Source organism: Watersipora subatra, chromosome 1 (genome assembly GCF_963576615.1).
Source record: "Watersipora subatra chromosome 1, tzWatSuba1.1, whole genome shotgun sequence".
Lineage (NCBI taxonomy): Eukaryota > Metazoa > Bryozoa > Gymnolaemata > Cheilostomatida > Watersiporidae > Watersipora > Watersipora subatra.
In genome coordinates, this window is record NC_088708.1 from 77126410 (window position 1) to 77136512 (window position 10103).

General features: G+C 40.1%; 2 protein-coding genes across 3 annotated transcripts in view; both read right to left on the bottom strand.

The window, feature by feature from the left end:
* LOC137399948 (ubiquitin carboxyl-terminal hydrolase CYLD-like) overlaps positions 1 to 8908 on the bottom strand; it is a 29302-nt gene extending 20394 nt beyond the window's left edge. The window contains exon 1 of one of the 2 annotated variants that reach the window (XM_068086221.1): positions 8816 to 8908. The gene's annotated coding sequence lies outside the window, so the exon portion shown is untranslated. Of the gene's footprint in view, positions 1 to 8654; positions 8757 to 8815 lie in introns of those variants that run through there. The other variant, XM_068086230.1, reaches the window with a different exon arrangement.
* Positions 723 to 6548, bottom strand: LOC137391736 (uncharacterized). Its single transcript, XM_068078275.1, has one exon. The coding sequence runs from the start codon at positions 6546 to 6548 to the stop codon at positions 723 to 725; it is 5826 nt and encodes a 1941-aa protein (XP_067934376.1).
* Positions 8909 to 10103: the final 1195 nt, after the last annotated feature.

Here is a 10103-nt window from a genome sequence, read left to right on the forward strand (position 1 = left end):
AATCAAATTATGCCAAGTTAAAATTATATGAGTGACACATTTACAAGCTCTGATACACAATAAAAGGTTCTAGCAATGGCAGCGTATTAAAAGTTATATAATTCACAATAATTCACAATTAAAACAGTGTTATAATTAATTACCTTTGCCTCCGTAGGCTGTCAAAATCTTGCTTTAGTGTTTGCTGTACAATATAGTAGGTGTGTGCTTATGGCTGGGTTACTACTGAGAAACTAAATCATAAGGCTGCTGAAATGACCTGGTTGCAAAAAATACCTTTTTTAATTGTTCTGTCGGCGCTGCGATTGGTGACCACATATCGGGCCATACTGCTATGAGTGGCAATTACCCTCATTCACGGCTGACAGTAGGGGGTCATACATTCTTGGTCAGTGCAAAAATCAATAATGCATATTTGGCAGCAAACAAGACTGTGTATTCCTTTACACTCCCACCTAACATTTAAGTGGTAACTTAAATTTATTTTATCCAAATTAAATTTTCTTTAAAAAAAAAGGACAATATCTGGCATAAAGTGAATACTGCATTACAACTACTCCATTTATGTTACGGTAAATATACTGATTAACACATACGCACAGCTACCACTACAGTCTACAAAAACTATGAAATTGAGTAAACTACGTTTCTACATTATTGACAACAAAGAGTAATAAGTCTGATTATATAGGCATGAATCACGAGTAGTAAGATTTGCTGTGTTAAGCTCTAAGTAATAAAACTAATTTCTGTACTGGTCGCTGGACGATTGTGGTTGGTGAAACTGGCTTGCCCTTGTGGTTCAGGTTCTTATTTGCCAAGCGAAGAGTTACTTTTCGTACTTTGCCATCATCACCAATTTGGGTGGCGTCCACTATGCCTGTACTCCAAAGGTTCCGATGTAGGTTGTCATCTTTAAGTAGCACTACGTCTCCTTTCTTGATGTTATCTTTAGCGCTTGTCCATTTCTGTCTTTGACTGATGTGAGAGATGTATTCTGATCTCCAGATCTTCCAGAATTCATCCGCTATCTGTTGTGCTTTCTTCCAGCGAATATTTCCATATATCTCACCATTTGAGAATTCTCCAGGGGGTGGAGCAGGAGTATGTCCTGTCTTTCCAGTTAGCAGGTGGTTTGGAGTAATTAAAGGATCCTCGGGGTTTCCTATTTCTGTGGCTGTAAGAGGCTGACTGTTAAGAATACTGGCAACTTCACAAAAGGCTGTTCTCAATGTTTGCGAGTCTAGCCTTCCTTTATATTTCAGTGCCATTCCATTTAAGACAGCTCTGGTAGAACGTATGAGCCTTTCCCATACTCCTCCTTGGTGACTGGAGCTGGGTGTGTTCATCTTAAACTCTATGCGATTGTTCAGGAGATATGCTTTCAGTTCCTTGTCCTTTACACTTTCTAGCTCTTTCTGTAACAAATTCTTTGCTCCAATGAAATTTGTACCTTGATCACTGTAAAGTGTTGTTACCTGTCCTCTGAGATATATGAGACAGCGGAGAGCATTTATGAAGCTGTCAGAAGAGAGATCCTCTATCATTTCTATATGAACTCCTCTGCTATAGAGACAAGTAAACAAGACGCCCCATCTCTTCAGGACAGTTCTTCGGTCTTTTACCTCAAATGGACCGAATACATCCATGCCTACATGGCTAAAAGGCGCTGTTCTTTCAAGTCTTTCAGCTGGTAGTTCACCCATTCTTTGTGTTTCCAATGGTTTGCGCAATCTTGCACATGTGACACACTTACCAATCTCTGTTTTTACCATAGATGTGCCGTTAGTTATCCAGAACCCAGCCTCTCTAATCGCTGCCAGTGTGCTTCTTTGGCCTAAGTGATGTATTTTGTCATGTAAATTACGAATGATCAGTTTTGCTATATGCGTGCGTTTTGCTATGATGATTGGGAACTTCTCATCTTGACTTAATTCGCTCGCCCTTCTTATCCTCCCACCAACTCGGAGTAAGCCGTCCTTATCCATATATGGGTTCAACTTGGCAATAACGCTAGATTTGTTTACTTCTTCAGAACATTCTAGTGCCTTTACTTCTTCAGAGTATGTCTCCGCTTGTAGCGTTTTGATGACGAACACTTCAGCTTCATGAATTTCTTTAGTCGTGAGAGCCTTTGTTTTCCAGATATTTGATGTTTGTTTACTTCTTGCCGTTCTTGCTATTTGCTTAAGAATCGCAACACTGTGTAGCAGAGATCTGTATGAGCTGAATCTATCAAATCTTTCGGCAATTGTGGGGGCTACACTTGTTGAGAAGACTTTGATGCTTCTTACTTCTGGGTCATTTTCTTGTAAGGTTCTGTCAACTGAATTTGATTTCAGATATGTGTCTAAGCTTGGTTTCTTTAGGAACTCGGGTCCATCCAGCCATGATGACCCTTTCAACTCACTAATACTTGCTCCTCGAGAAGCAGTATCTGCTGGGTTATCTTTTGAGCATACGTAAGCCCACTGCTCAGATGTCGTTGTTTCTTTGATTTCTTGAACTCGATTTGCCACATACATGTGAAACCTTTTAGTGTCATTCGATAGATATCCTAGCACTATTCTGGAGTCTGTCCAAAAACATTCTCGGTCGATGGGCATTTTTAATTCTTTTCTGAGGAGAATGCTCTGACGAGTGGCAATCACAGCTGCTTGGAGTTCCATTCTTGGGACAGTAACACTTTTCATTGGGCTAACCCTAGCTTTTCCAAATATAAGTGCGCAATGTACTTTACTGTCTGTATCTATATATCTTAGATAGGAACAAGCTCCATAGCCTGATAGGCTAGCATCACTGAAATGATGAATTTCTGTTCTCTGAATCGTAGTGTGTGGCTTTACACATCTTGGAATACGCACCATCACCAATCCTTGCAATTCTTGTAGCCATGCGTCCCACTTTACTTTTAGTTCTGGGCTGATAGGTTCATCCCATGGTTGTTTGTCAGATGTACAGATCTGCAGAAGTTGCTTGCCTTTTAATATGAAGGGTGCCAATAAGCCAAGTGGATCGTAGATTTGAGCGACACTGGATAGGAGTCCACGCTTTGTGGCATCTTTAGCTTGCACGTTGTTGGTGAAATGAAACTCATCTGTGTTTACATCCCATTCTAAGCCAAGTGTTCTTTCGTTTGGCAGTTTATCTGTGAACAAATCTATACTTTTTACACCTTCACTTCTTTCGCTGGTTGGAACTGAAGCAAGCACTTCTCTTTCATTGCACACAAATTTGTGTAGTCGAATGTTTCCTTTTGAACAAATGTCTCTTGAGTCTTTTATAAGTTCTATAGCCTCTGTTCGGTTTGCAACACTGGTGATTCCATCATCTACATAAAAGTCTTCTAGTAGAAACTGTGCAGCACTCTTAGATATATCACTGTAGTCCGTGGCCAGTTTCCTTAGTCCAAAGGTTGCTACACCAGGCGATGACGTGGCGCCAAAAGTATGAACCTTCATTCTTAATTCTTTAGTTTGAGTGAAGTCTTCGTTTGTCCAGAGGAACTTGAGGAAATTACGGTGTTTGACTGGCACATGAAAGTTGTAAAACATTTGCTGTATGTCACAGCATATAGCAATGCTCTCCTTTCTAAAACGACATAGTATCCCCACTAAACTATTTATGTGGTCAGGTCCTTGCAGCAAGGTGTCGTTTAAAGATATCCCCCTATATTTAGCACTTGCATCAAAAACTACCCTGAGCTTTTTCTTCTTTGGGTGTCTTACTCCGAAATGGGGTATGTACCAGCCTTTAGTGGTTTCATCTTGAGTGGTTGCTGGGCATTCTTCTGCATGACCAGCTTGCAGAAGGTCCTCCATGAATTTGACGTATTCTTCTTTGTACGCTTTATCCTCCTTCAGTTTCTTTATGAGCTGTGCCAGGCGCTTCTCTGCTTGAGGTCGATTGTCTGGGAGCGTGGGTGCTCCGTTTTTGAATGGAAGTGGGAGAACATAGGTGCCCTTTTCATTTTGAGCAGTTTCTTCTGTAAGCATTTTTGTAAATAGAATGTCCTCTTGGGATGCGATACCATGTTCTGCATCTTTAAAGTCCCTTTCTAGCATGTTCAGTATTTCGCTATCTTTCTTTGTATCTGTTTTATATGATGAGACGTTCTTCAACGGGATTTTCTTGTTTGTTCCTCCACAGAGCGTCCAACCAAATATGGTTTCCATCGCAAAGGTCTCTCCAGGGCCTCCTGCCACTGAGCTGAGAGGTGTAAGTGCTTGTGGGCAGTCAGACCCTATCAATAACCCGACGGGTATGTCGAGGTAAGATGGTATCTCTTTTCCTAAGTGTGAGAGATGATCCAGTCGGCTAGCTTTTTCTTTAGTTGGGATTTGCTCTTTCTTGCATGTTATATAGTCTTGTTCGTATGCGCTTACAGTTACATGTGCATCTGTCATATAACCTCGTATGGTTATATTGTCGTACTTCTTTATTCTTTTAGTCGTTTCGCCGTTTAATGTGCATACAACAACATCTTCACTTTCGCCTTTAGACTCGATGATGTTTGCAACGGTCTTAGTGACAAAACAGGAATCTGACTGAGTATCTAATAGAGCGTAAACAAGCAGTTCCTTGTTTCCAGAAGATACATAGACTGGTACAGCCATGCTGAGAATCTCTGATTTGAGTTGAGTTTTTCTTACATTTACTTCGGTGTTTGGGCCAGTATTTGACTTTGCTTTACTTTCTCCTTTCTCTTTTGTTTCCCTATTTGGTGGTGAAGATTTTGAGTTGTCTTTATGTTCATCTGATCTTTTGCCTCTTGGCTTCCAATTGTCGTCGTGAAGAACTGTAGGGTGCGCTCTGTTACATCTTTTACAGGTGTCCTTTTTTCTACAGGTTTTTGAACGATGTCCTGTGGTTAAGCAGGTAAAACACAGGTTGTGTTCTTTTACGAACGTCACTCTTTCCTCATAGGGTTTAGCTTGTAATGTATAGCAGACATTTACTTTGTGTCTTCTCTTGCAGAAGAGACAAGTGTTTTCTTCTTCAGCTGATGTTTGGTAGTTCCGGACTCTTTGCCTTGTGCTTCTGTCTTTATCATCTTTGTTCTCTTTAGTTGAAATTAGTGATATTGGTAATGTCATTACATGTGCTTCTTCTTGTATGAAATCTGTGAACTCGCAAAAGTCTGGATATCTCTTTTCTGACACTTGTATCCTTGCGATCTTTCTAGCCCAACGGTTTCGTAGCCAGTCTGGGAGTCTCTGTATCATCTTTTCATTCTCATTGCAATCATTTAAGATTTCGAGTGAGGGTATGGTGCTCATCGCACTACGTATGTGACACAAGAAGTCGCCTAACTCTCTTAAGCCTTGGCCGTCTTTTGCACTTATCCGGGGCCATTCTGCAAGTCTCTGTCTAAATGATCTAGAAATGCTTTGCTGATTTCCATACCGTTCTCTAAGCTTTTCCCTTGCCAATTCATATGCGTCTGCAGTAGCCACTAGGAAGTATCCATCTATGCATTTCCTAGCTTCTGCTTTTACGTATTTCTTCAAGTGTCTCAAACGATCGGATCCTTCAATGTTCTCTGCCTTAAGATAGGCGTCTAAATCAACTTGCCAATCCATAAAGTCTAACATATTACCGGCGAAAACTTCGGGTTCAACTGACTTCTTTGTGGAACTTCTGCTCAAACTTGCAGCTATGGTTTCACCCAACTGTTTCATGCTTTCTTGCTGGCTACTGATAAGACCTTGCTGCGCATTACTGTTAATTTTATGACTGGCTAATAGGCTATCTTGTTGCGTGTGTTGTTGCTGCATAAATTCGTCTCTCCTGTTTCTCTGGTGTGTTTGATGCATGGTGCTGCTTGATGGTTGACTTGTAGGTACACTTCCGTGTGGATGTTGATAATGCATGGCATTGACTTCGCTAGCATCTTCTCCCACTTGTTGTGTATAGTCTGTTGATTGGTCAAGGAGGTCAACCTGCCGGAGTTGCTGCTGTATCGACGCAGCCTCAACAAGGGCCTTCTTCGCTCTTCGTCTTTTCATCAGGTCTTCAAAGATTCTCTGCTGTTCTGCCATTTCCTGTTTTGTTCTTTCTATTGCAGCTTGAGCTTCTATGAGTTCTTCTTCTTCTTGCCTTTCTGTGTCCAGATTATAGAGTTTTTTGTGACAATGCTCTTTGGTGGAGTCAACTTCGCTTTTATACATAGCAAACATAGTCTCAGTTTGTTCATCAACTTTATTTTGAGTAAGATCAACAAGTTCATTGTATAAATCTGACACACTACAAAATTGAGTATCTACTGATTTCAACATTTCAACAACATTCTCAGCGGACTCAGCATCAATTGTATCTGACAAGAAATCAATTGCCTTAACCTGCACATTTATCTCTTTCAACACCTTTATGTTCAGTTGATATACCTTACTTTCTTGACCTATTAAAGAAAGAGCTGCCTTTCTTTGAGGCCTTTTATCTGTATTTTCGGTAGAACTAACACTGGGTTTATCCAAGTGTCCGGAATTTTGCTCACTTTGCACACAGCCTGGCTCACTATTGACAGATTCCGAATCGGTGTCGCCCATCGCAGCGCGCAAAGCCCAACTGTGGCAACGCGAAAGGCAGCACAGACAGACAACCAAAAATTGTACGGTTAAAAATGTGGGATTTACTACTCAGCAGCTTTATGGCTTAGTTTTTACAATCTATTGATAAAATGTCTTAAAATTATAACAAACAAATTATATAACTCAAAGGTACACTCTTAGTAACTGATACGCTGAGAAAGGTAACTGATCAGTGATTATCGCCCAAGGGCAGTTGCAGAATTAATATTTATTAAAATTATCTATATAAAACAGGCTTCTGATAATAGCAATAATACTACTATGTTATTGCTAGTCTATGATAATTGCTGACCTATATACTGATAGCAGCTCTAACTGAGGGCTGTGTACTAATGTTAATAGCGCTAATTGTCTGTAGTAACAAATGTAATACCTGTCAATGCTGTATGTGTATACTTGTGGCAGTTTACACTTACTATAGTTCTTTGATCCGCTTGGGCTAATGTTTATATATGTATTTGAACTTAGCTTGGCTGGCTGATAATTTCTTTACGACAATATAGTCACTCTGTATCTGTAGGCACTGTATTTTGGGCTTGTATAGGTTCTGTGTAGCTGTAGCTCTGTGTGTAGCTGTAGCTCTGTGGGTAGCTATAGCTCTGTGGGTAGCTGTAGCTCTGTGGGTAGCTATAGCTCTGTGGGTAGCCGTAGCTCTGTGGGTAGCTATGGCTCTGTGGGTAGCTATAGCTCTGTGGGTAGCTGTAGCTCTATGGGTAGCTATAGCTCTGTGGGTAGCTATAGCTCTGTGGGTAGCTGTAGCTCTGTGGGTAGCTGTAGCTCTGTGGGTAGCTATGGCTCTGTGGGTAGCTATAGCTCTGTGGGTAGCTGTAGCTCTATGGGTAGCTATAGCTCTGTGGGTAGCTATAGCTCTGTGGGTAGCTTTTCTAACCACTTTGGGTAGTTCTGACTTTTTCAACACTCAGGATGTGGAGGCTTCACTATAGAGTTTTTGGTAAAACTCTAGGCTTTATTCAAGATTGTGACAGACATATAACGTGTTGAGGTTTGATTTCACTGGTCCTTTATAGTTTATTAAGCATCATGACCGTGAAGCCTAGCATAAAAGAAACATACAAATATAAAATAGAGAATGTAGTAATCAAATTATGCCAAGTTAAAATTATATGAGTGACACATTTACAAGCTCTGATACACAATAAAAGGTTCTAGCAATGGCAGCGTATTAAAAGTTATATAATTCACAATAATTCACAATTAAAACAGTGTTATAATTAATTACCTTTGCCTCCGTAGGCTGTCAAAATCTTGCTTTAGTGTTTGCTGTACAATATAGTAGGTGTGTGCTTATGGCTGGGTTACTACTGAGAAACTAAATCATAAGGCTGCTGAAATGACCTGGTTGCAAAAAATACCTTTTTTAATTGTTCTGTCGGCGCTGCGATTGGTGACCACATATCGGGCCATACTGCTATGAGTGGCAATTACCCTCATTCACGGCTGACAGTAGGGGGTCATACATTCTTGGTCAGTGCAAAAATCAATAATGCATATTTGGCAGCAAACAAGACTGTGTATTCCTTTACAAATAATAGAACAGCGAATAACCTGCATGAAAATATAATAGTGAAATATGTATGATAGCTCGATGTTACTGTATATAATCACAAGTCAATATTAGAGAATTCTTAGAGTTTCTTATAGAAATATACACCACATTTAGTGAATTACTGAGCTCCCTACCTCCCTACATCTATTCAATCAAACAAGTGCTATGAAACCAGATTATTTATGTAAACTTATTACCTCGCGCAATAATAATAACACAATTGGATATTTATCTATAAAAAACTAGAGACCAGCATGACACGCGTTTCACTAGTCGCATTATCTCTAAATACTATGTAAAACGATTCAGGTTAACTGCATTGACCTATTGAATCCTATAATAATCAATAAAAGACAGTTGCAATTACAATAGTAAGCAGGCATCAACAGACGGGCATCAATATCCAGTGACACCTCTACTCAGGTGTTCTCAGTTATGATTGACTGAAAATCAAAGATAGTAGTTAGCAAGAATTGTTGTCAGTATCCCGCTCTTACCTCTTCTCCGACAGCGTGTGAGTGTATGCTGATCTGTCAATGCTCACGAGCACACACTGCCTCTACTAATGCAGTATTTAGAATAAGCAAATACTCTATCTAGGATAGTGTTGCAACCAGTTTCTATACGCACCCGGCCCTTACCATTGATTTTCTCTTACCTATAAATTACCGCAAGTGTATTCAAATACTAGTCAAGGCTTGCGTTTATCCGCGCACGCATCAACAGCTTCAGCAGGCAGTGCGGATCAGCGTATTAATGATAGAGCTGTCTATTCATGCCAATTGTTCAGCAGTTCCCAGCCTTTACACCGGCTATAAAGTGCATACAATAACCATGCCGTGCAATTCAGACATACGTGTCATTGTACCACTGTTTCTACAGTACGCTCCCTACTCTGAATGAAGGCACTCAACTTGAAATGACTAGTCTCGGAAGAGTTCTAATCTATTACATTATGCATCACACATCAACACTGTTTACCAAGATGTTCTAATCATATCACCCTAAATTATTTATTCTAATTATCTTATTTATGCTGATAAGGATTCTCAGAACTGACTCAATCAGAAACCGCAGATGTGGCATGAGCACAGCTCGTGAATATGACTAAATCATTAGCTGGTTTTTAGTTGGTGTACGTCCAATAAGCATAGCCTTCTTAGCTGTTGAGAATGCGGGTGGATATCAAATAGTCCCATTAAAAAATGAGCTTGACCGTAAGATTGCTATTCGATTGAATACAACACTGTAAGTATATTACATGAAACAAAAACAATAAACACTGCCACTTATCTGCAGTAACCTATGAATATTATCTCTCAGTCCATGTTTTAAGTGACTGATACAAGCGGTGTCACATTACACTGCCGTGATGCATGTCTCGCCGCTACATATTCTTGGATAAATGTCATACCCTCTAACAAATGTCTCACGCGATCTTCGCTCTTAGCTAGCCAGACCGAGCAGGAGGCAAATGGCTCAAGAGGTTTGGCTTGAATGTCACCCCACAGCTGCTACGGCTACAACGTGGTTGCACACTCACCCAATGCTTAACAACTAATGTATCTAGACAAGCAGCCACAGTGAGCGACAGCTTTGATAATCACAGGAGGTTATATATGGTGGAGATGCTGATGTATGACAACTACTACACTTACCAATGCATAGCACTTAAAGACACTGATAAAGTGATTAACAGTTAAAATAGTGATAGGTAACTGTATAAAGAATCTTGAAATACATGTCTCTATTTGTAATATTATATGGATCAGAGGTACTAGTTTATGGCTGGAGCTCCACACGCTGTTGCGAGACTATATTTGTTCAAAAATGAAAAAGAACTTAAACCTGTTGCGGGTAATCAATGTACAGTGCAGAAGTGATTAGTTCTGTTTTCACGAATGATGGTTCAATGAATTCCACTAAAGATAAGTCTAGCGGTACGT